Source organism: Centrocercus urophasianus, unplaced genomic scaffold, assembly GCF_019232065.1.
Source record: "Centrocercus urophasianus isolate 14NV4802_14NV808 unplaced genomic scaffold, USGS_Curo_1.0 seq_15, whole genome shotgun sequence".
NCBI classification, from domain to species: domain Eukaryota; kingdom Metazoa; phylum Chordata; class Aves; order Galliformes; family Phasianidae; genus Centrocercus; species Centrocercus urophasianus.
In genome coordinates, this window is record NW_024884697.1 from 37,834,854 (window position 1) to 37,861,589 (window position 26,736).

The 26,736-nt window shown below is 39.5% G+C and overlaps 2 protein-coding genes and 1 long non-coding RNA gene across 10 annotated transcripts in view; 2 read left to right on the top strand and 1 right to left on the bottom strand.

The window, feature by feature from the left end:
• Window positions 1-11,679, bottom strand: part of LOC122158681 — a 32,634-nt gene extending 20,955 nt beyond the window's left edge. For 6 of the 8 annotated variants that reach the window (XR_006168290.1, XR_006168291.1, XR_006168289.1 and 3 more), the window contains exons 1-2: window positions 8,690-11,679; window positions 7,802-7,939 (exon numbers count right to left, since the gene is read on the bottom strand). This is a non-coding gene — a long non-coding RNA (uncharacterized LOC122158681). Of the gene's footprint in view, window positions 1-4,367; window positions 6,859-7,801; window positions 7,940-8,689 lie in introns of those variants that run through there. The other 2 variants (XR_006168292.1, XR_006168286.1) reach the window with 2 other exon arrangements.
• A 93-nt stretch (window positions 11,680-11,772) lies between these two features.
• Window positions 11,773-14,657, top strand: RPS16 (ribosomal protein S16). The gene is made up of 6 exons (XM_042815788.1): window positions 11,773-11,826; window positions 11,906-11,961; window positions 12,580-12,681; window positions 13,202-13,298; window positions 14,289-14,336; window positions 14,463-14,657. The coding sequence occupies exons 2-6, from the start codon at window positions 11,914-11,916 to the stop codon at window positions 14,606-14,608; spliced, it is 441 nt and encodes a 146-aa protein (XP_042671722.1). The 5' UTR covers window positions 11,773-11,826; window positions 11,906-11,913; the 3' UTR covers window positions 14,609-14,657.
• A 7,503-nt stretch (window positions 14,658-22,160) lies between these two features.
• The window catches only part of OTOGL (otogelin like), a 90,745-nt gene continuing 86,169 nt past the window's right edge, over window positions 22,161-26,736 (top strand). Inside the window, exons 1-4 of the mRNA XM_042815876.1 lie at window positions 22,161-22,239; window positions 23,159-23,198; window positions 24,259-24,307; window positions 26,375-26,435. Coding sequence (XP_042671810.1) covers window positions 22,161-22,239; window positions 23,159-23,198; window positions 24,259-24,307; window positions 26,375-26,435 — 229 coding nt within the window. The remainder of the gene's footprint in view (window positions 22,240-23,158; window positions 23,199-24,258; window positions 24,308-26,374; window positions 26,436-26,736) is intronic.

Sequence of the window (26,736 nt, forward strand, 5' to 3'; positions counted from 1 at the left end):
GCAAGGTTTATAGTTGCTTTGCATTGCTGCAGTGCCACATAGCAGATTGAATAAACCAGAGAATCCATCCCATATGTTATATTTGTTGGGAAAACATACTTGCGGTAAAGCAACCTAGAGAGAAGTGTTTATCCTGCAGTGGAAGGTATGGATTTGAGCGTTGTGGGATGAGCTGAAAATGAAGGTCCCCAGTCCCTCCCTGCTGTGGTTGTAGCATGGCTGGGAGGGAACAATAGGTGTCAGGCACAAGGCTGTCACGACCATGGGATGGGGAGGGAGAAGCACAGAGTGGTGGTGGCTGCTGAGCCAGGAGAAACAGCCTTTTAGGAATGAGTCACAAGAAAAGATGGGAAAAAACCCACTATATAAGCAGCAAAGACAATTTTCAAATGGAGACTGAACTTTAAGGGGCAATGGAGTTCAATGTAGGCCCCAATAGATTATGGCTCAGACAACCTCAGTCCACAGCCCTGCCTGTTGCTGCCTCACTGTCCTTCACTAGGTCCCTCCTCTCACAGCTCTGCATCTACCCCTGGAGGGCATCCAGTGGGTCTGCTGCTGCACGAAATCCCTGGTAGAATTTCTTTCCAAGCCTCCTGGTTGGAGAGGTGATGTCTGATGTGTGTTCACAAAGTGGGGAGTACAACCAACCCTACGATGCTGGAGGCCTACAGAGACAATTTGGCTAGAAATAATCATCACAGATATCTAATCTGTAAAAGTAAATGTGTAAATGTAAATGTAGTAAATGTGCCTTCCTGATTTCAAGAAAGATGCTTCATTACTCAATGGTTAATATTATTATTATTTGGTGATGGGAAACCTGAGGGAACATCAGTCCAATTGCAGCCGGTAGTAATGCTGATCCCACATGGCACAAAGGCACTCACAGCTACACACAGCTACACACCTTCCCAGTTGCTCCTTCCTCATCCCCTACAACCCACACACATTTAGATCAGTGCTGAGGCTTCTCCAGATTTCTCACAATGCTCTGGCAAAGAGACAAAGGTGAAAAGAACGAGAAGAAAACTAGCAGAAGGAATTGCAGGAAGAGGAGAGATGGAAGACATCCATATGTGGTGTGGGAGAGGTGAGTAGATCATGGGATGAAAAAAACATCCTGTGCTTTTCAGTTATGTTATGTTAGGTAAGCACTTCAGTAATAAGCACTTCTATAGGAGCTCAAGAAGATGACAGGAGTTGCAAAGGTGAGACTTGGAATATAATTTCCCCAGTCTTCAGGATATCTGCAGCTTCACTTCAATCTGTTAGACTGTACTTTCCACAAACATGGCATAATAACTAGCTGGAAGCTATCTCTAGTTCTATTAGAATTCAAAATGAGCTTAAAGGGAATCCAAAATAGTTCATTTTAAAGCTTGAGAGTGGGAAGTGCTGAATAGGTCTGCTAAAGAATATGGAGACATCTACTTCAAGTGAGCTGATTTCAAATCTAGCATAAATCAGAAAGGTCTGGAGGGATGATCACTTCAAAGTTATGCAACAGTCACATGTGCAACCGTCAGCTGGTCTTTGTCATCTAGTTTGAGTGATACAAGCCAGCACTGCAAAAGATCTGAACTGTCTGTCTGAACCAAATCCTCCATCCAGTCTTTTCTCTTGAGAGTTAATGCAGGAGTAACAGAAAGAAAGTGCCTTTTGTCCTCTCTTCTTTTCAGAACAGAGTGCTAAGCAGTTGCTTCTTTTTGATGTTTGGGAAAGAAGAACTAAATATATTCTTTGGAGAGTTATAATGTTTAGAGCAGAGCTACACTGTTTAGATCAGAGCTACCTATTGAACAGCTGTCACTTCACTACTTACTAAACACTTACTTTGGAATCCAAAGAAGCAGAGGTTAGCAACTTAAACTAGGAAAGCAGAGTCTTCAGATACAGTGTGCATCACAAACACTTAACACTGCTTAATAGAAAGTAAGACTTCAGTTGCTAAGGTTTCCAAATGGCCACATTTTGCAAGGAATCAGTAAAGGCACTGAATTAAATCAGGAAGACTGACAGGGACTGAGCAGCTTCTGATGGTGAGGGCAAGGGTTCCATGCATGGTCAGTGAGAACTGTTGGTTAGTTTAAATCTTTGAATTCACTGGACTGAATTCATACAGCCTTAAGGAAACTCACACATGTACACAAGCAGAGAATATGGCCATTTTTTCCCCCCCTTCTCACAAACGGTAGTTCAATTTTTTTGTGCTGTTCAAAGGCAAGCATCCTGTCCAGCTCACTTGAGATACAACTAACTGCAAAACTCTCCTTAAAAGATAAACCAATACACCACATTTTAATATTACTAAGCATGCTTAAATTTATTAAATGTGAACTCTAAGAATTATGTTTTATTTAATATGAAAAATCTCAAGCATTCTACTATTCTTAATTAAAAACATTTGAACAAAAAATATATTAAATTTCCAACAGATTTGAAAATTGTTGTCTTTGGATAAAAAATACTGATATCAGCTCCATATGATGTGAAAAAAAAAAACTCACATAATTTTTACTGAGCTGATCTTGGGATCATGGAAGATTGTGAAAAGTTATGTTGATGGCTTATCTATCTGCCTGCTTCAACAGGATTTTGAAACAAGCCTGGAAGTTAAAATGTCACTGTTCATGGAATGGAATGACATGGTAGAGATTATATGGGAATTATTTGTCAAAATAAACTCTTAACATAAACAACTAGCAACTGAACCCAGAATGTACAATAAGCAGACTTGAAGAGCTTTTAATCCATTCTTAAAAACAAAACAAAACAAAAACACCACACACACACAAAGCATTTATATTAGAGTAATAGTTCAGAGTTTCTTTAAGTCCAGTGGAATATATTCTTTCACTCCATAAGATTCTACAGCATTTGTCCCAAGGCCCAATCCTAGTCTGCCTGTGAGATATTTGTTCTATTTGCTTTCAGCTCCTATCAAGTAATGGCTTTGGTAGATGTGAGAGGGCTACTCTATTTGATAGAGAGTACACTGGATATAAAATAAACAACAAGTTTCCAGTGATAATGAACAGAAGTCCTATTTTCAAAAGATACAGATACCTTAAAAAGTCTAAACTAATTAACTTTCAATTAGATGTAGACTACAAATCTATGTAATGCTGCAGATGGTTCTCAGCCTCCTAATTTACATAGGTTGCTCCAAAAGCAATGCCTCCTATTTATTTCCATGCAAACTGCAACAGGTACAAAGAGCACAAAAACACCAGTTGACAGTGCACCTTCTCAGCTACAAAACTCTATTTTTTAACATAGTTACCATTAGCTATATATTTTTGTCAGCAGTGAATAAAAGCAGCAATAAATATGCTGTGCTTATAAAAATCTGCATGGCCATCCGGAACATGGCTTGTCCTTCATGTTGCTGTCACCCTGTTGAAACACGCCATCTACTGTGCTCTCATCCACTGTTTGGTCTCCAAAAACATTCAGCAAGAGTAGATGAATGTCAATGGGTGACATTTTTTTTTCCATGCAGAGGAATTCAATGCCACAACTTTGCTTCCCATGACTTTCCATGTCAGATGTCATTTTTTTGGACTGCCCCTCTGCTGCCATCTCTCACACAGCAAAAAAAAATGGAATGGAATATTGGAGGGAAAGTTCAACTTCTACTGCTGTACCACCAACATCTGCCTCTGATGTTGTGGGCTAACATAATCCAACAGAAGGCATTATTTTTCGACCAGCCCGTGGACTTACAGGCAGGACTATTGCTCTAATTATCAGGCATCTAAATGCCATAAACATTATAAACATTTTTGACACCTGAGGTTTATTTTGCAACTATTGATTTATATCCTACATGAAATCAGCACAGTTTTATTTCAATACTTAAAATATTCTCCAAACTCTATTTGACAAGACTTCACAAAATTGCATCAGCAGCACCTTATACTGTGTAAGACCACGTGCAGTGACGATTAGGATGAGAGAGAATTATTGCCAGTTGCTCTGTATCGTTGTTGCTAAGTGCTTCATGCACCTGCTGATGGATCTTGGTCCACTTTCACAGTCTATTTTTTTTTTCAGAGACTCAACAGCACCTCCCAGCTTGGTATCATCAAAATAAATTTTCTTTCTGCTGTGACTTACAAACACAATGCTGATGCTATCATTCCTATGATATGTATTTTGGAAAGATAATGCATTCCAATAAAAATATGAGGTAGTCTTTGTAATGTTTATATGAGCTTGACGCTTTTGCTACTAGTAATAAAGAAACCTGCTCTTATTTTCTGAATCTCCACAACACTACTGAGAAGTTATAACCCTTAAAGAACACTTTTATAATGTCAATAGTTGAACAAGAATATGGATAAAATGAAATTTCAGCAAAATTAAAATTGGACAGAATATGTTTAATAGGAAAAGAGAGCACATCTCTGTTGAAGAGCTATAAAGACAATTTAGGTCATATGGAATGGATAACAAAAGCTCTGGCATCTGTTACTTTTTCAACTACCTTAAGGAAATCACCAAAGTAATTTCTTGCTTCTTAATCTGCTGATCACAATACATGTCACCGCATGCCGCACCAACACGTGACTGTGGAAATACGCCTCCCAGAAATGCTTTTTCCAAACGTCAGTAAGAAGCAATAGGTAATACAAGCAGACAGAAAAAGAAGAAAAAAGTGGTCCAAAAACTCCAGTGAAATTAGATATAACAGATAGACTAGACATTCAAAAAAGAGTTTGGTAAGATATTACGGATCACCAGATTTCTGTGTTATGGGAGGCTACTGCCTGAGAAGTAGAGCTAACACCATATTTTTAAGCCAATTTCTTCACTTTGTGTTGAAATAATCTGGAAGCTAACTATTGTTTGCCATTTCATCAGACAATGGCACGTGCTGTATAAAGTCACCGTTTTACGCGCATAGAAGAGAATGAAAAGTAGGTATGCACAGACTTTATGGTTAAGATAAATGTACTGTCTGGGCTTAAAGCTAAAAGATTAGAAGGTCACTTTGGTAAAAGTGGCAAGGCTGTTTTTCTATCTCTTTCTCTGATACCAAAAAGGAGAGAGATTTCCTAGCTGATACTCATCAGATTCTTTCAGTAATATCCACTTAATTCCCTTCTACTTTCCTCAATTGCTGTGTTTTCATTGTCCTTAGATTCTCAACTCTTCTAAACAAGGACTGTATCTTTGAAAACAACTTTATAACACATAACAAATAAACTGCTCATAATCCTCACTAAAACCCTTGGATACTAATGCAGGAAAAAGAAGCAACATCATGTACAAGAGAGCCAACGAGCACACCAGCTATGTAATTATGATGATATCTGTATTGAAAGGACAACAGACTACTCATTGAGACTTAAATTTTTATGAAAGTTCCAGTCTATTACCATACACCATATATATAATTCTACTCTGTGTGTGAAACCTTCTCTAGAGGAACAAAGCCCCTCCCTAAATGTGAACTTTGTCTGCATAAATAAAACCATCTGGATTGCTGTCTAACCATCTGGTTTGTCTAAAGTTTATAGTCTCCTGAGTGTTATTCACAGACCCACATGCAATCAGGCCTCCAAAGACATTTTTATTTGGTAAATGCTTTCCCACAGCACTTTTATTTTTTCTATTTGTTTTTGATCTTGTAAAAAAAATGTCATTTTAATACATGTGTTGTAATACTGCATGTGTTTGTGTTTCTGTGAATTGCCTGTAGTTCTACAAGTGGGTAGATATTACAGGCTGGATTCCCTTGGGAGCAGGAAAGAAATAGAAAAGAGACACTTGGAGATACCAGATCCTGAGACTCCTTTACTGCCTTCCCTGAACAAGACATTAACATTGGTTGGAGAGATGACTTAAAATGCATTAGCTATTAACACGTGATAAGACATCAAGAACTGAACTGTCTCGGCTCAATAGCTACAGCTGATAACAGGTAACCATCACTCTGTCAGTTGTCCACCAGGCTGGGACTCTGCTGGTTTTGAAATCATTCAAAATTCCTGGCAGCATGCAGTGTCCAGACAACACACCAGTGTGCTCTATGTGAATAAAATGCATAATTATTTTCCCCTAATGCGACAAGCTGAACAGTCACTACACTTCTGCTTGCTCTGGCCTCATAAAAGAGGATTTTCCACCCAGAGCCCTCACAAATCCTTGCCAAAAGGGTTCACTCTCCTTCAGAGTTCAACTGCTCCCGTTTCTGGAGAAAATATCTATTCTCCATAGATCAGTAAGTATACGACAGTCCACGAGCTGTGACGCTTCTGTCTTATCTGCTCCCCTACCACAAGCAATGGAAAATGTTTCAGTTGAAACAACAAACAGATTTGAAATCAGAAATAGAAATGACCTAAGTAGAGATTAATATAACTTCACAGAAACTACCTCGTTCTGTTCTAAACCATCCCTGATGTGTCAGCAGATCAAGTGTATAATTGTCTATGCAATCACTAACAATAATCACACCATTTTATATACCCAGAAGACATATTCTCTATGAGATTTAAACTTAAATGTAGATCCACAGGTCATGGAGTATTATCTTATATTTGTAATCTGAACATAAGTAAAGCAACTGGGGCAAGAAGCCTATATTTTAAAGATGTGCAAAACAGATGTCTTTTTCTGTAGTCACTCTTCCTCAAATTTCTTCAGCATAGAAAGATAGAAAGGATGCCAACAATCCTGCGGAAGCTAAGACCCAGGACAATTCATTTCTCTGCTGAAAAGTTGAGAGAGGGCAGCTGGATCCCACTGGACCCTGCTGTGTTCAGTTTCTATAAAAGGGAACTAAAATGAGGAGTAGCCTCCAGAGGCAGCAAAATACAGCAGGAAGCCTGGAGATGCATCTCTGTTCTAAAAAAAAAAATAAATTGTTTCATGTATGTGATTCTATTTACTTGTTAGCTTATTTGTGTAGCTTGGGGGTCCTGCGTTGTTTCCCAGTCAGCTTCTTATAACTCTAATTCCTGTTGACATATGAAAATGTGAGTGTACAAGCTCATGCACACATACTTTGGAGCAGTTTCCGTGGATGTACAAAAAAATTTCAAATAATTCTAATTTACTGTCAATAAATTCCACTAAAATCTTGGATACTGTAAGAGAGTTTGAAAATTGATAATGTCTTATTCCAACTGTAAGGCCTTGATTTTTAGATTTTAGCCTTTCATGGACATAGTCTAAAATAAGCAGGGAACACACAGTCACTTTTCAGCTAAACTCTCTTCATTGATTGTATGCATTCCCAGCCCATTGTAAATAGGATGAGCGTTGTAAATTTAAGCCACAGTATTTTATCAGATTCTAGCAACAAGCTGAGCACCACAGCTAAAACAAAGAGCCTTAATGACTGTCTATATGTTTAGATCCAAGAAAGGCTTTGTTTGGAGATTTCTTTTGTTAATTGTACCAAAAAATGCAATCTTATTCATTCAAAACTAAAGTCAAGACAATCATTGTGATTTTTTCCAAGTAGCAGTGCTGATGAGTAATCTATTGTATTGCTAACTATTTAAATGCAGTAAGTTTCAGTGTGAATATGTTTGCAACTTTATCAATTTCTACATTAAAAATAGGCTTGTGTTTTCAATCTTAATGTGCCAGAGATGTTTATAATCTTTGAGTGGGAGTCAGTATTCACATCATACAGGATAATGCTTACCCTTACGGTTCCAGAGCTTGTGTTATAGTTTCCTTTGAGAAGTACAATTAAACCAAAAGCAAAATTTGCTTTAGAATTCAAATATTTTTTAAGAAAAAAATATTGATTAATATGAAAATCTCGTGTGATGCTTACTTGTTTTCAGAACGTTCCTTTCAAGAGCTGGGGAGGTTTGCTTTCTGGCAAGCATCAAACATTTTTCCACTGGTCACAGCATTCTTGCACTAATTGAGTTTAGAAGACTCTTCAGCTGCTGAACACGATGAACATGATCTGTGAAAAGCAAGCACATGAGAAATAATGGGATCCATTAGCTAGTCAAACATGCATTAGTTGCAAAATATAATATGAGAACTGTATTCTGCTACTCCAGACCTTTTAGTTACCTTCTTTCCTGATATATTTCATACTTGTCAGTGAAGGATCCCACTGATCTTCACAGTGCATAAAACTGCACAAGACAAAAGCCTTCTGAAGCTTACAGTAATGATTTTGCTGTCTGAACTAAAAACTGCAGGGAATATGCTTTGTTTATTTCAGTACTTATCATGCATGACCAAATCTTTCCCCTAGTTAAAATTACCCATTCTGCTAAAAATAATTCTACAATATACAATTCAACTGCAAAATGGGACATTTGCATAGAAGTCATGGATTTTTAATATGATTATGGGCTATGTAGAAGAATTTTTTTTGTATTTCCCCTAAACCCTTACTTTTACAATTCTATTATTCATGATAGCATACATTAGATAAAACTGATCTTATTGTGTTACAGCTCTCACCTTTCTAGTAACATTTCAGATACTACACAGGGAAGATAATCATACTAATTCCCACATCATTTTTCAGGAACGTTGTCTTTTCTTTAGATAGGAGAAAACTTAGAGTCACAGCACAGCTGGACTTGTTAGCATCTTGACCTTGACTCTTTGCTGACTTACACTCTTGGTAGCTACAGACTTCTGTGTTAACTAGAAGCTAAAATAATGCTCTCCTGGAACGTTTACCTTTTGAACTTACATGTGAATTTGACTTAGAAGATGACAAGGTCCAAGTGGAGAAAGAATATCATGATTTCACGTTGAAGTCCAGTTCACTTGATACTTGAAACTACATAAAATGTCATTAAAAATGCAAAATGCTAAAATTTTCAGTGGATTTGATTCCTGCACAAGGAAAACAAACAAAATCTCCATTGACATGCAAGTAACTAATCTGTGTGAATTTGAAGTCTTTGAGCTGCACTACTCATCCTCATGGCATCAGCAGATTGGTCAGTGGATTGACACCCAGAATGCGCACTGCAGTTTTCTACAAGCCCTGCTAACAAACAGATGTGATGCTGCTCTCTGGTCAGGCCAGCTCACTGGCTCTGCTGGCTCCATCTTTTCCCACTTCTTGCCAGTCTTCCTTTTCTCTTCCCAATGGAGCCACATTAATCAACCTGTGTGAAGGAAACAGGCAAGGAAACAAACTGGAGACAAGATGTATTCCCCTACCGTGCTGTACCCTGCAGGTACTGAAGAAGAGCGTGAGGGCCGTGGGACAACAGCAGGTCTCAAGAACATCTTATGCTACAGCCTACAGTGAGACAAAGGCAGCAGTAGTAGAGGTCAGCCATCAAGGGATTTTCAGTTCCTTAAAGCCTCACTAAACTTCCATGTAAGAGATTTAATAGCAGAAGGATACTGGTTGGTATAAAAATACACAAGATATCATCTGTTAGTACAACACAGAATCACTGTGAAATCAAGGACTTAGACTGTAGCCAAATTGAAATATTTTTCTCCCATTAGGAAACAATAAAAATGCCTTGGCAAGATGAGTTCAGGCCTTCTGACTGTCTCTTGAAATGCACTTTCTGGTAAAAGTAGCTTATCAGCAAATACACTTTAATTTCTGTGGTTCTGATTATTAACTTTTGCATGCTGTGTACCTTTTCACACCTGTGCAAAGTCAGGTAAAAGAGGCTGCCAAACAAGTGCCTTACATTCCAAAGGTGCAGTTATTTCAGAAGTGTAAAGGAACAGAAAATGAGTCAGTAGATGGTACTTGAAGGTTCTTACTATATTATTGTTTTTTTGAAGTTAGATACATTACTAGTTTGAATTGTTCTGTGCTTAGTAGGGATACTGTAGCATTTGGATTTTCCTCACAAGTATAGTATCTTGCCTGATTTCTTTTCCCCACTCTACTCTTTTCTTCTCGCTACTTTCGTGTAGTGATGTTTATTATCTAATTCTCACTTCCCACAGTACAATCTAATTTCTACAGTAACTACTTGCTAAATGCCTTGTGGTTCTATTATTATGCCAGAAAGCAAAGGAAACAAGAAGCACAGAGTATTTAACTTTTTTTTTTTTCTTTTTTTTCCTCCCCCCTAGGCTAAGCTATCAATATATGCTGGTTAACTCCTTATTTTTCTAACAGAAAGTTATATATCTGTATCTATATTACAAGGTTTACAAATAGCTTCCAGTGGGTTTTTTTTTAGTTCTGAGTAGAATGTACAGCAGACTAATATCCAAACGATGATAAATTATTCAAGACCTAAGAAAGAATGCTTACAAAAAGTAAGATTTATATAAGCAGCCGTTTGACTAACAGTGCATTTGGTATTAATACATGGTTCTTCATTAGCAGTCCTGAGATAACACCAACAAAAGGAACTGATTTAGATTTGTTCTCTCTTCCTTTCAAAGCATTCCAAACACCAAACAAAGCTCAGTTGCTAGTGGCTCACCTTTGGGTCAGTCTTAAGTGTTGGCTAAACTCTTGATGGGGTTAAGTAGGAACTATGTTTTATTTTTCATCTGAATGTAGGTTTTGTGATTCGTAATACCTCAGCCCCTGCATCTGCTTTCATTATGCAAACAAAATATCTCTAACCCAAAGTCACCTATTTTCACCAAATATGTGCAAACGGAATTGTTTTTCAAATTTCCATTCTCCTGTGATAACTACCAGAAATTAGCCAATACTCTGGCTACCATTACCCTCCCCCTGACGATGGGGAAAGAGTGGATGATAGCCATGTGTGACTGCACAAACACCATCTCTTAGAAAACAGCTTTGAAAAAAAAAAAAAGCAAACACTTCTCGGGTCACATGTTGAGGTTTTGCACAATCAGGGGTTTGAGATGTGCTAAATCTTACATGCTCTGCACAGTACTACTCACTTGCATAGAACTAATCACTCAAATTGCACAAAGCTAAGTGCTTGTTTAAATCCTCACATGACTGATGACTAATGTTCAGTATTTAAAATTCTGTCCAAAGACAGAAGAACTGATTGTTTCATTTGAGCAGTCAACTTTCACATTAATCGTAGTAATCTAAATCTCTATTGTTTAAAATCTCCAAGAATCATGACCTTGCCTAATTGATGGCCTCTACTTTTGTACTTCTGGAGAATTTTGCATAGTGAATACCAAGCCCTAGAAGTAAAATATTACAGCCTGAAAATGACATAAAATCCATCTTTGATGACACGCTGAATATGGAAAACAAAGATAAAATGTCAAGCTAGCAGTGTTCTGGGCACCTGGATCCCGGAATTTAACCATATCTCCTTAATCTTAAGTACAATGGTTGTTGGCTATTTACACGGGTATACAGAACTGCCTGAATATTACTGTCAGAACAGAATACAAACGTTAACGTTTCCTTCTCTCAGAGTGTTACCAGGCATGTGAAAGAAAGCTGACGTCGTACTGCTGAACACGAAGGAGGCTCCATCAATGTCTGCAAACCCCACCAACAGCCCTTAAGGAAAGGCATGATTGTTTGCTATGCAAACCGGTTGGGTTCTGCTTGTGAATGAGCTACATAACAAAGAGCTCATCCAACACTACGGCGCCAATCACGACTCCGGAAGAAACGCACGCGAGAGAAAAGAAGACTCAAAAAAGAATAACAGAGCAAAACCAAAAGGTACGACAGGACCGATGCCGCAACCCCAAGCCGAGGTCCGGCGCTCGGCCGGAAAGGGCGAGTCAGCCCGCCCATGGATGGCTACCGCAAAGCGCTGTCGTAAAGCACGGCCGGATGCGGTGCCGCGCTCCCGGAAGACGAGGTGCGCTTTACGGCTGGCCCGCCCCTGAACACAGGCTGGGAAACCCCGTTCGGTCTTTTCGTGGTGCCGCCGCCGGAGTAGGGTGAGTGCCGGCGGGCTGTGCGGCCCGTATGCGGCCCCGCTCCTGGCTGCGCTAACCTCTGCCTTCCTCTCTCTTGCAGGAGCAGTCATGCCGGCCAAGGGTCCCCTGCAGAGCGTCCAGGTCTTCGGGCGGAAGGTGAGGGCACGGGTGGCGGCTGCTCGCACCCTCCTCGCTCTCTGGCCGAGGCCGCTGCACATTGCGATGGCGGCTCTCTGCTTCCGCTTGGCTGCGGCGGTGCCTGCCGCTTCCCATCGCGCTGCGGGGAGCGGTCGTGCGAGGCGAGTCGGACCGCGCTGGCTGGGCCTTGCTGGGCCGCCCACGTGTCGCGCTGTGTGGCGGGAGTTGGGCCTGATGGAGCGGGGCCGTCCGGAGAGACGAGCTGTAAAGGAGGGATACATTGCATGGAAGCTTATTCGGGGGCCTGGTTACCCCCAGCATGGCCTGGATCGCTATCGGTGGTGTCCGATGGCCGTATTAAACAGGGGAATGAACTATTGCACTGCTGGGTTTGGAAGGCTGAATTGAATGGATGCGGTAGCTTTCCCAACTTCAGTGTTAATATAATCTTGTTAAGGTAGTTTTGTAGGCTTCCAAGCGGATGCCTGGAAATGTCAGAAGCAGTGCTGCTTCATTTACTGAGAAGTGTTAACATGCAATATGAGAATAATATCTGTGGGTTGTTTATGAAAATTACACTTTATGCTGCTGGTCTGAGAAATGAAGTTCTGTACTAACACACATTTGCGTTTTTAGAAAACAGCAACTGCTGTCGCCCATTGCAAAAGAGGGAATGGCCTCATTAAAGTGAACGGAAGACCTCTGGAAATGATTGAGCCTAGGACTTTGCAGTATAAAGTAAGCATCTGCTCAGCCTACTTCACCCTTGGACGTTAAAATACCTTTATATATTTAATCAGTTGAGCATGGCGAAGAGTTGCTTGCCTTACTGATACTGCTAAATCTTTTGCTGTGTGTAGAATTACTTTTGAAAACTGAGTAGAGTGTCCTTCCATAATGGTATTGTTGGCAGAGGGGTACTTTTCTTGCTTAACTGAGAGTGTTAAAGTTTAATGATCTTGATTTATTTTTCTGATTTTTGCCTAAACTACTTGGTTTCTGATAATTTCCATGTACATAAAATGTGCTGTTCAGTGTTTTGAAACCTAAAAAAAACCAGTAGCGTGTTTGTTTTACGGTATTGCTAGTAGGTGTCAGAGAACCCTGTAAGAGATAAAGTTGATCTGGATATATGCTTGCAAAATCCAGTCTTGTGTTTTTCAGAATGTTTAGCAACTTCATGTGTGTAAATCTACAGACTTGTGTCCTTGCTGGCTCTGATAACAAATGAATTTTGTTAATCTGGTTTGTTTCCTAGCTGCTTGAACCTGTCCTGCTGCTGGGGAAGGAGAGATTTGCTGGTGTTGACATCAGAGTCCGTGTGAAAGGTGGTGGCCATGTAGCACAAATCTATGGTATGATTTGGAGTTGAGCCTTCACTGTGGGCTAGAACAGATGAAACCGTGCATGTGAGAGGCTTGAGTTTAGAATAGCAGCTTGTACGTTTCACTGTTCTGCTTCTTTTTCACTGTTCAAACACTGTTTTCTTCGATATATTTTACCTACAGAATTGCAGCATCTGGAGCAAAATTGATTTGTGAAATTGAAAGGAACTGATCTTTACACCTTGTGGTGTGACAGTTGAAGTGTGTCTCAATACGAAGATTTTTGGAAAAGAGAAAAGAGAACTTTGCACTAGAAATTAAGAATTTAATTGTAAATTTCCAGGTTGTCTAGAGGCATCTTTCATTTGACCTGCAGACATGCTCTGGATGAGAGCACCTGTGAGCATCTGCAAGAGCCTCTCTTGCAGAGCATATTGATAATGTCTGAAGTTGATTGCACTCATTTTTCCGAAAATTCATTTTCTAATAAAAAATGTAGTCCCGAACCAAATGTTTACAGCTGCTCCCATAACACTTGTTTCAGTTCTGATTATTGTTATGGGATTGTTTTATAGAGGTGTGCTAAAATAAGTCATGCCATCCTATTGCGCGTTCTGTTGCCTTAGTCTTTGAAGTCTGTGAGCATTTTTATTTGTGTTGAAAATTAGAAACATTTTAGGGAACTGTTTCTAAGGATTTTGAAAATTGACTACTTGGTAGAAGATAAACAAGATTCGTATTCTAAGGAAGGTGATGAAGACAGCACTTGTACCATGTTTTGTCAAGCTGGCAGTTGTCAAGTCAGAAGATGAATCGTGGGTGGCCTCTTGGCACAGAGTTGTTCAGATTTGCCAAAATAAAGGTCATGTGTATTTAGATGGGAGGGGACTTAAGGGGGCGAAAGGATGCTTTGGCACAGAACAAGACAGCAAGTTTCTGAGAGAATTGGCACTTTGTGTTTAAGTTTTGAATACATTTGCGATCCTTAGTAATCCTCTTTGTTTTTTTTTTTTTAACCAGCTATCCGTCAAGCTATTTCCAAAGCATTGGTGGCTTATTATCAAAAATGTAAGTTCATTGTTCAGATTGTTATGTTAGCATTAAGTGAAAATGTTTGCCTTCTGACAAGTGTGAAAATGCTAGCATAAATGAGTTCCTTCGGGAAACGTTCAAAACTTTTTTTTTCCTATGCAGATGTTGATGAAGCTTCCAAAAAAGAGATCAAGGATATTCTAATCCAGTACGACAGGACTCTGCTGGTTGCAGATCCTCGCCGTTGTGAATCCAAGAAATTTGGAGGACCTGGTGCTCGTGCACGTTACCAGAAGTCTTACCGTTAAAATTGTTCACCAGTCATGTGACAGTCAATAAACATAATTTGATAAATTCCATGTTTTCAAACTGCTTTTTGTGTGTGTGTGTGTGTGTGTGTGTGTGTAAATACATTCTCACTTCAGATTGATTTACAAATACATCAATATCGAAGTAAAGCCAGATGACTCTTCCTCTTATCCATTTTGAAGCAAGTCTTGTGGGGCCTTGGTAATGAAGGAAAACCTTGTACTACGGATGTGTGTGTGGTTACTGAAACATTAAAAGCTTACATCCTCTTTTATTTGGGAGGGGTGGGATGTTTGGTGAGGTACATGCAACAGTTTGTTGAAGCAGATAGAAATATGTCCAAGCAAATGGACCTTTACAGGGAGCTGAGTGATTCTGGTTTTACTGACGGAAATGATCCATGTTCTCTCTGCATGAAAATGTCAAAGCCTTGATGCTGACTTGGTCTGTGATGTAGGAGTGGATCTGACTCTAGTATATGCCTTCTCTTAGTACTCTGTCCAAGGGTAATTCTGCATTAAGTATCTTTTATGCTTCTGTGTTGGCAACTAGAGTCCTTTCAAATGAATTCCGTTCTCATTTTAGATTCATTTGAATTACTGCTTCACAAGTGAAATTCCAAACATGACCACAGAGTATTGAAAGTAAGTACTTCCTATTTGCATGAACTGCTTATGTTGATGCACTGTTAATGGCAAGTGACAAAATGATTTATTCCACTGAGAATAACTCCCTTAACGTGGTGTTAAAGTATACATTCAGGAAGGTATTGTGAAGTTTATATCATTAAAAACAAAGTAATTATATATGCACGTGGAGAGGAAGTCAGCCCAGTTATTACTGGAAAATGAGCATGGTTTCTGGATTGATAGGTCTAAATGGAGGAAGCTTTTTTTTCTGAAATGAACTCAGTATATTCTATTTTGTAACTGTAAAACATAAAAAGGACTGTTTTACAAATTGCACTGGATCTAGTTTATTCATCCTACAATTACAGGCAGACATAAAGAACAGCATCAAGTGCTTTAATAAGAAAATAAATTTGATTTTCTTATGATTTGCTGTCATGAGCTAGGTGAGGCAATGGAAAGCCTTAGGAAAGCATGTGTGAAAAATTTGGAGTTGAAAATGTGACTAATTTTGAGAGATACATTTAGGGTATGCATTTATCAAACATGAAATGTTGGAGAAGTTCCAGTTTCTCATCCATTGAAGCTTTGAAGACCTTCAGAAATAATCTGATTAGGAGGGAAGAGTTTAGTTCTGAGTAAGACGTGTGATGTGCCAAGGAAAGGCTGTTGGAAAGGCTAATTCTGTCCCTTGGAAGAGTTGCAAATGATTGAATGAGAACTTGAATATGAGTTGACCCAACTGGCGTGGAAACAGCTCTACATTGTTGTTTCTTGTGTTTGGAAAGCAATTGGAGAGGAAATAGAAGAAACATAGAAATCTAATCAAGCTACAGCACCCTACCTTCTGCTGCATTGCTTTTGAAATCAGATATTTTTCCTGTCTTCTGTATGCTTGCATGACACTACTGAAATTCTGATTTGAGCATCTCAATATACAAAATTCTGGGGGGGAGGATTTCTATCAAAAGTGTTATTTCTTTTCTCACTTATTCAGTGATAGGTCATCTCAGTGTACTAAGTACACAAAATTAAACTGACTTGTGAGTTGAGTTAGGAAATGCAGATCACAGCACAATGTTGCCCTTTTGCTCTAGTTTAGAGAAATGATTATCATAGGCTTTTTATAAACATTGATGCTTGTTGCATCTTTCTGCTTTTTTTCTGCTGAAAGCTTTTGTTCAAAATGCTTTCACTGAAATGTAGTTACTCAGGAGTTAAAAGAATAACTTGAACAAATTCCTTCTGGAAAGGAATTCTCCATCCGTCTCCCATTTTAGCTGTCAGAGTCTGCCACAAAATACTGCAATACATGACCTGAATTGAAGTAAAAAACTTATTCAAGCTTCTCACACTTTCATTGGAGATGACTGTTGTATATTCTATTGCCAATTTACGTAGCATAAAACAAAAAATCCTGGTAAGTGAATGATATATTAAGTTTATCACGCTTGAGTCTCTTTGGCAGGATGCACAGTTCGCTTTCCTCAGTCTCTCATTTCTGCATCTTCACATCTGACCCATTTCTTCTTCTGTGGCTTCCTCAGAGTTCTACCTTGGAATAGAGTTGCTCACAAAGCATGCTGGCTCTCAGGCTGCTGAGTCCTGTGATATTCTTAACTTGCAGCATGAATCTCTAAGGAAAAGATGCAGGGATAACTTCAAATGTGGTTACTGAATTCCTGTGAGTTTTGTGAAAACTGGCATCTTGATAGATGCTAATTAGCTTCAGCTGGGGAAAAATAAGCCTTTTAGTTATTTGGCTTGTGTGGTGATTGACAAGCAATGGCTCACTCATTGCTTAGGAAATGTGTACTAGCCTGCCAGTTGGCACATATGTACCTTACACTTTGTTTTGTCCAAAACTGATTATTGCCTAGCTATTATGCCAGTGAGATGCAGGGGAAAAAGGGGAAAAACAGAGTTCCTATGATGTGAAAGTCACAGGAGCAGGGGAAGTGACATACCCAGCACAAGTAACCTTAGGGGTGATCTTCACAGTTATGGGGAAACCTGAGTTACCAGTTTTGTTGCCCACAAAATAACTCATAACAACCAGGGACTTCTTCCATTATGAAAAAGCTGAAAATAAAACTTGCGTTGCTGCTAATATAACCAGAGATAGTATCTGCATGTTATTTCTCCGAAGAAAAACTCAGCATAATAAAAATGCTTTCTGAACTGAACTCTGAACCTATGAAAATGCCGTATTAATCCTGGAGAGTGATGTCATTCCCACAAGCTTGCTTTCCAGATGAGAAATGTTTGTGGAATTGGACTGGTGTCTGCTTGTGTGAACGGCTGAAGGTCTTTATTCTAAATAGTTGTTGGCCAATTGACCACTAGAGGGCTTAACTTCACTGAGGAAGTGCAATTAAAGTGAAGTTTTAAGCTTTTGGAAGACTTAAGGAGAAAATATTTTCATAAAAATCCTTTCCTAGCGTCCTGATTCTTTGGGCATGGAAATCGAGACTTGGTGATTGAGCATCTGCTCTAGCCATGGATGCCCTTCTACAGAGAAATACAATCTGATCTTCAAGCCCCTAGGGAGATTTTTGATCAGCTGTTGAGGTAATATTCGGAGCAGAAATGCGTCTAGCCTTTTATCATTCTTGCTCTTTCATTATTTTCACTGATGTTAACCCTAAGGATGTTTTGGCACATGCATGAGAGTGTAGTACCACTCAAGCTCTTCACTGAAAATACCAGTCCAATGAAGGCTGGAATATGAGCTCCAAGAAGTGTCATGTTTTATTAATGATAATAATGGATCTAAATCCAAAACAGGGCATACTTGAATCCAAGTCACTGAAGGCTGTTGCTATTTCATCTATTGCTTATAATCCTGATAAAATGTACAACCTGTATATAAAATTAAATCCTCTCAAATGTTAGGTTGGAAAATCTTGGGCAAATTTATATTGAGTACTGTAATGTGATGGAAAGTGCAGCAATGACAACAGAGTATGAAGATCCTAAGCTGCAGCAAGTGAGGATTTGCTCAAATGCAACAGCCGTGGGTGCGAAAATAAAGGAAAACATATGCTTATTCCTTGAAGGCTCAGGTTAGATATCCTTGCCTCCACTGCCAACCCTTAAATGAGGTCTGGGAAGTGGTGGATCCTGGCTCCACTCCTCCCAGTCATTCAGGGACATCGCATGCAGCTGAGCTCCTCTGGGTTGGTCCTGCCTTCCCACCAGGTGCTCAGTCACCGGTTCAAGCTGTAGCTTTGCATTTCTGCTACAATATACAAATAAATTTGTATTAAATTTTTTTTATTTTCACTTTTAAAGAGAAAAAAATATAACTTGAAAATGTAGCACTAGCATTCTTTTAAACATAGGCCAGCATGTTTTCTATACTGTGTTCGTTTTCTTACCAAAGTAGTTATTTTCTAATTCATTGTTCCTGTTTACGTTTTCTAGAAGTCTCAGATCTGTGAGTATTCTATTACTTGTGTAGGTAATGTAGTCATTGCTGGGGCATACATATATATATTCAATTTCTTAATATAGTCCTCTGAGTTACAGTTCAGTGTACTCGGCTGAATAATTCCTTTCCCTTATTAGCTAATGTCCTTCATCTGCTTGGGACCGTGCTATTTCCTACTCTGACTTGAGCAGAGATATCCAGACCTAATGAAAAAGTCTCTTTACAGCTTGTAAAGTAGGCTTGGCCTGCTTTTAATGTTAGAAAGTTAAGCAACTAGGCAATACTAATGTGCTTCAATTTCATTTTGTAAAAGTTGTGTATACATTAAAAAGTCATTTTAACAGCTCCTGTTAAAAAGAGTTAAATTATATTAATCAACTTGAGGAATGAAAAAATTCCAGGTCAGGTTTCTTAGAAGTGTTTGAAATGATTCTACGCCACACTTAGCTTCAAAGGAAAACAGCTCTGAGGCTGGTAATGGTCTCATACCTCCATCCCAGGGAAAGTGATGTTATCTCTAAGTAAGTGGAAGAAAAGAAGGTTATTGAGAATAGTCAGCATGGATTCATCAAGGGGAAATCACCAATCTGGTAGCTGCTTGTAATGTCATGATCAGCTGGGTAGATGAGAGGAGAGCGGTGAATGTTCTGTACCTTAACATCAGCAAGGCTTTTGATACTGTCTCCCATAACATTCTTGCAAGTAAACTTAGGAAGTGTGGAATAGATGAGTGTGTAGTGAGGTGGATTGAGAACTAGCTGACTGGCAGAGTTCAGAAGATTCTCATCAATGGCACAGAGTGTAGTTGGAGGTCTGTAACTAGTGGAGTTCCCCTGGGGTTTGGTCTTGTTTATCATCTTCATAAATGACCTGAATGAAGGGATGGAGTGCACCCCCAGTGAGTTTGCTAATGATTCAAAGCTGGGAAGAGTGGCTGACACACCACGTAGTTGTGTTGCCGTGAGACCTGGAAAGTTGTACAGAGAGGAATCTTATGAGGTTCAACAAGGGCAAGTGCAGAGTCTTACACCCAGGGAGGAATAACTGCAAGCATCAGTATTGGGGCCAACCTGCTGGAAAATTGCTATGCAGAGAGGGAGCTGTATGTCCTGGTAGACATACAGCATTGTGCCCCTGTGGCCAAGGAGGCTTGTGGTATCCTGGAGTGCATTAAAAAGAACTTGTTCAGCAGGTGGAGAGAAGTGATCTTCCTCTCTACTCTGCTCTGGTGAGGCCACATCAGAAGCGCTGTGTCCAGTTCTGGCCTCTTCAGTTCAAAAAAGACAGGAAACTACAGGAGAGAGTCCAGTGGAGGGCCAGAAAAATGATTAGAGGCCAGGAGCATCTCCCTTATGAGAAAAGGTTGAGAGACCTGAGAGTTGCCAGCCTGCAGGGGGGATCTTATCAATGATTATATATACCTAATGGATGGAAGTTAACTGGGTGAGTCCAGGCTCTTGTCAACAGCACCCAGTGATGGAATAAGGGTCAATGGGCACAAACAGGAACACAGGAAGTTCTATATGAACATGAGGAAAACATCTTTTACTTTGAGGGTGACAGAGCACTGGAACAAGGTGCCTGGGGATGTTGTGGAGTCTCCTTCTCTGGAGATATTCAAAACCCTGGATACTTTCCTAGTAACCTGCTCTGAGGGGCTGGACTTGATTTTATCTCCAGAGGTTCTTTCCAGTCTCTATGATCCTGTGTAATTTGGTGATTCTGTAATTTGGAAGCTCTACAGTAATCTCAAGGCTCTGTCCTCTAATAGGAGATTTATGAAAGCATGAGACACTGATTATCCCCTGTAACCTCCTACAAGGTAGGTGTCCACATGAAGTATTTAGAGTCTGTAAGCATGACTACATTAGTGCATAATTTGGATCAGGAGCTCATTTCTTTTTCCTCAGCTTGCAGACGAGTGATTTTCGACGCTGTGAAGCAGATGAGGCTGAACTGGAAGATGCATTCTTGCTGCAGATAAGCATTCTGTGAAATGGGACTAGCCCAGAGATAGTCAGAAGTAAAAACAAACCAAAAATCTCCTTGAAAAGTGAATGGTGTAAATAAGTTTCCTTTATGATTCACAGAATAATGAAACACAAGATGGGCAGATAACTGATCTCAGTGTCTGATAAATATCTTGTGGATATATATATATATAAATAGAAAGCTGGATCCAGAGTCACTTAAATATAGTCAGTAACAAAAATAATTCTTAGAAAATACTTGAACTGTGGTGTACTGCTGTAATGTATATCAGTTTGCAGTAATTATCCTTGGGCCACCAGTAATCCCAAACCTGCGTGAGTACTGCTGTGTGGACATGAATGTTTGTGTTTGGAAAGTTTGTGTGTTTTCCTTTGCCTCTTCTCATCCAGCTGGAGAGAGGGGAAGAGAAAGGGCTGAAAGAATCAGTGGGAGAAATTTTTACCAAAGAGACTGTCAACTTCTAAATTTTATTTCAGTCCACAGCCACCTTGTGCGGAATGCTTCCAGCATCTTATGAAGTGCATGCTGGGAGGAATGGAGGGTTAGGCAAAAGGTAGGCTTTAAAAATGGAAGTGAGGAATAGGCATTTCAACTGATGGAAAACTTCACTTCTTAATAATTCTATTAATGTTTAGAGAAAAGTGGGTAAGATTTTTCCATTTTTTAAATGTTCTTGTTTAGTTTGGTGAAATTATATTATTCTTTTTAAATGGAAATTAGAAACATTGGTCCGTTCTTTTTTTTTTTTTTTTTTTTTTTTTTTAATAATATGAAATATTCAAAATCTCTGTGTTAGTTTGTTTGTTTATTTTTTAAATTGAACTACTATTTTTACCTTCTGAGTAGCTTTCCTTGATGGCAACAGCAAACTATACACAAAAATGTATTCAAAATATTCTTAAAAATCCAGGTGTATTATTTAATGGTATTTGGGTCTCTCATTTTGGAACAGATGCAGAATATTAATATGTTAATTTCCAAAACCATCTGGTTGTATTTTACGCACTAACACAATTGCAGGTTCTTGCTGAAGCTGTTTGATGTAACAAAACGGGCAGCAAACGACGCAAGTGTCAAAGCACACAAAGGCGTGATGACGACCGAAGGATCTCTCAAAGCGTCACAACATGGCAAAATTTCTTGTTATTGTCTGCTGTCTTATAAAGGGCCAATTGAATTCAACAGAGGAGTAATGCTCACAGGTCTGGCGAAAGTGTAACTAATACAGACTCTGCTCAGCAGTTACCATGCATTTCTAATGAGACATGCAGCCAGAAAGTTATATGCAACGCTTGCTAAGCTCCTGAAGCTGTATGTATCTACCAAGCTTGATGTCTCCTTTTCTTTTCCTTTCTGTATTGTATTATTTTAAATCATGCATCCAATTATCTAAATTTTAAAGGATCTAAACACACTGTAGGAAGACACAGTTAGAAGATGCCATCATAGCCAAAGCCATTAATTTGGATGAATTTTCTTTTACTAAGTTATACTGAAATGAACATTGTGGGAAAGCTCAATTTAATGATACTGTGGAGTATATTCTTGCTTCATTCACTGCTGTCCTCTTTGCAAGGTAAGAACTTTATTTCATTTTTGCAGTAATACTAACTTCTACAATTAATTTTGTGAATATTTTATTAGTGTCTGCTTATTTTTCTATCATAAACCAACATTTTTGACCCTTGTTGGAGTTAATAAAACAATTTCACAGGTTAAAAAAATGTTATATATATTTCCATTCTTTCTGATAAGTGTTGGAGCTAAAATACAGCATGTTTTTTCAGGATACATTTTTATGTTTGAATTTTGTAACGAAAGAAGTTATTAAAGAATTAAGTTTAACTTTCTTTGTTTCATTGCCATTATTGTTATATGAGTAAGCTAGTAATTAATTTCAGCAGGGTATAATTTTATTTGATCAGATTGCATCTGCAGTGTTTTTAAGCATTTTTGGAATGTTAGAAAAAGCAATTGTTCTTCTGGTTATAGAAACAATCTTTTTAATTTATACGTGTATGCACTGCAAATAGATCTTTTAGATAGTTTCTTTACAGCCATTATAAGGATTTCTAGGACAACATGAGAATGTTATTAGAATGGCAACTGAGTTTTATAAGTAATAATCAGAAAAAGATTACAGGTTACCGCTCTAGAAGTTTGACTCTGGATAGATCTGATCACCTCTTATGTTTTATTAGATATGGCCTAAGCCTCTGAAGAAATATGAATGCTTTGCTCTTTTTGGTGGTGGCGTGTACCAGAGCTGAGAGCACGGGAACTTGCAGGTGGCGAGCACTTGTGAGCATCAGGCTTTCAGGAAGGAGAGCATCTGTTGCATGATTCCTTGTGAAGAGAAGAAGGTTTTGTAAAGGCACTTTTGAAAACTTAGGTTCATTAACTATTTTTGAAGAACACAATTCAGTAGTGATATTTGTCAAATGCGGAGTGACACTACAGAAAAATGTTTACCTTGATGATTTTTTAATCTACAGGAACTTACTGCAAGCTTTCTCTTTTGAGGAGGACTTCAAGGTAAGTTTTTATTCCTTATTTGTTAAGTCCTATGAATGAAAGAAAAATATGTAAGGCTATCTGTTTTGGTGTAAGTTAGAAAGTAAAATACAGTCTTGAATTTGCCGTGTAAGTTGTCATGTACATGTGCAATGGATGTAAAACATACTTTCGTAATGTTTACAATTCTTTTCAAAGAATTTATATAATGGGCATGGATCCTCCATTTGAAAAATGAAGGCACTTATGAAAAATGATACTTCTACAGTCTCAAGAAAGCTTAGAGGAGTAATGGAATGAAACCAAGATGAGATCATTATTTTATGTCTGGAAAAATACATTAAATGAGTATCCTTCTACGATTTTAATTGCATGATAAAATCCTAGCTGCTATTTGAAGCACAGAAAAGTAAGTGCTATACAGCCATAAAATAAACATTTTCAATACAAGTTTTCATGTAGAAGCTGAAATCCAAACAAAACCCAAACTAGGAAATGTTCCTGATCCCATTGAATTAAATGGGAACTATGCCATCAATTCTAGTAGAAGTGTCCAATTGGACATAGCTTTGGATGTCTAGTGACCTCTGTATTTAGTGAACACACACATACATACCATCTTGGACTGTTGGTAAAACCAAGTATGTTTTACAGTCTGCTGCCCTTATTTCTAAACTAAATCACACATTTAAATCAACTACAGCTGGTGAGTAATCTCCTGCTATTAAAAGCATTATACCAATATGTTCACATCACACTTAGGGCAACTCGCTGCCGCACACACACGTTCAAGTACCTATGGATCAATTTTGCAGTTTTGTATCCTGTCATATAAGCTTGTTCTATTTTCCTCTCCCCTGTACCTCCCTGATGTCTGAGAGCAGAGATTGGAGTGCTGTTGAATTCTGTAAAATGAGACTACGAAAAGAAAAAAAGAATCACCATTTTAAATGTTAACCCAAGAAAGATCTCTTTGATAAAGTGATGGTAATCGGAGAGAAACACTTCTCTCTGGGGAACGGCTTATTCAGGCTGCTCCTGGGACCTTTGGTTATACAAGATCCTTTTTGTTTTCTTCCAGAAACGAGTTTAATGCAACTCGACAGAAAAGAGATCTCTTAACAACAGAGGTAGGTTATACCTCCGAAAGAGTGGGGAATTCCTCCCCCTGTTCTGCTCTGGGGCTTTGCTGTTCTGACAATGGGGCCTTTGTAAGGAGCAAGGCCGTGGTAACAGGAGGACGGTGAGCAGGAGCCACTGTTCCCTACCTGCTGCCTCCAGCCGAGGCCCATGGCCTCATGCATTCATTCACTCCTGGCGAAAGCTCACTGAATTACCCACCCCGACAGAACAGCTGATGCACACCATGGGAAATAACACCACTGCTCTTCTGCTTTGTGTGGAGGTGAACAGAAAGCCCCAGAAGGCTGTTAGTGTTTGATGAAAAACACAGAGATGGCTGCAGAGGAGGGTACTGCATGTGGTGGTGATGGCAGTGGCCACCAGTCACCCCACGCCCCACACTGCTGCCTTGCACAGGTGATGTCTGACTGGAATTTTATGGTAAAGAGGAATCCTGCTCCCCTGTGGGTAAACACCTTGTGCTGCAGAGCCCAAGGAGAAGTTACAGCATGCTTCTACAGGGTGAGGTGCGGAGCCCAAAGCCTCTGCTCTGGCTCTTGCAGACAGCCTGCAACACAACCACAAATTATTTTCTCTCAGTCTCTTGGAGATTTGTCTCCTGACGAAGACAGAAAGCAGCCAGTATGAAACGTAACATTGAGGTGAGTCAAGCCTCTTCCCCTCACTAGGCAAACACTTTCTGAGGGAAACAGACACTTGGGACTGATGGTGTCTCAGAGAGGTGCTCAGCAGGACAGTGCTGTCACAGCAAATATGCTTTACCTCTCCGGAACAACAAAAGCAAAAAGCCGCTTTGCTGAGGAGAAGGAATGGAGAGGAATGTTTTTGTACACAGATGATGAGGCACTTCTTTGGCTACAGACAGCCTGTGGAACAGCTTTCTGGTGGAGTCCAGTTCAGATTGGTTACAGACAGATTGTGCTGCATGAGTGCATCAAATAGTTTCCAGTTGGAGGAGGAAGTATTTGCATTGGTGGGACTTCACCTGATCTGTTTATCGTACAGTTGCATTCACTGAAATCTGTTAGCTCAAGCTCCAGAGTTGAAGCAGGATTTGCAGAAAGAAGAGTTTCTCACCAGGCTTAAATGAATTGTTTTGCTCAGTTGTGCAGCTGAAGGCTGGTGTATACCTGAATGGGTAGCATGGGAGTACAGAAATATAACTTTATAATACACAGAGAGAGAAGTAAAAAAAAATGGCCAAGAGTAACCATCTAAGCAGAAGGACAAAGCTTTGTAAAACAAAAGGATTTAAAATAGCCATGAAGAAATGTAGTGCAAAATATCTTTCAGGCACTTCACGCTAGTAAATGTTTTAATCTAATGGGGGTGAAAACCCTGGAGTGCTTGTCATGTGGGACTTGTTCAGTTCTCAGAAGGATTGATGTGACATGACAAACTCTGCAACAGCAGAGTGCTGGGTCAGAACCCAGGGCTTCCTTACAGCCCTCTGCCCCCCTGTTCCTCCACAAGATAGGATGCAGATCAGGCAGATCTGTCTCCTTTTTGGTTGGGATGAGCTGAAATGCAGTTCTGAAGAGTCTTAAATGGGACATAAAATCTATCACAACTGAAGTGGCTACATCAGATGATCAGGGAGTGTTGCAGGGCATGAGTTAGGGGAATCTGGGGAAGAAGGGATACTGCATCTCCACACTTTCCAACTCTTTGTATTTTATGGAAGTGAAAAAGGCAGGATGCTTCTCAGGTCCTCACTCTTCCTCCCAAATATAAACACAGATCTCCTCGGTGGAACTCTGCTGGTTCATTGGCACTGGTGAAGCAGAGGGCATGGAGAGAAGGCCAGCAGTGACCCCACTATACTGCTGTATAGTTCTCTATTCCCCTAAACCATGCTTCCCCTCCCCACAAGTGCTGCAGTCACTGTCTTTCCTGTTGTCCAGGCAGCCAATCTGTCCGTAGCAAGTGAGGCTGTGTCATGTCTGAAACAACCTGCCAAGTCCTAACCCAATCCTTCTGTAAGGCCCTGGGCTTGCATTGGTGAATCTGTGAAGTACAAATACCCTGATTTTGCTTTTATGTTTCTCCGATAGGTTCGAGCTACATCTCCTCAATTGCACCTAAATGGGACCTTGACATGGAGCCCAGCAAGAGGTGAGTGCCAATCTCCCTGAGAGGAGATGCTACTGAACACTCTGCCCTCCTACCTGCTTCTTGTTTTGCTGTGGGCTTTATCCCCTACAAAACCCTTACCTATTTCATTATCTCATTTTATCCTCATTAAGTTGCAGAAATTTCCTGTTGAAAATGTACTTCTAAAGTAACACTGTCAGCATTGCAAATATTTGTATGTAGGATTATAATTTCTTCCTGGGAAGGAAAGCAACTAACTGCAAACCTGAAACTTGAAAACCTCTTTCTCCTCTACTTCTGGGGAGCTCTGAGCTAGACCAAC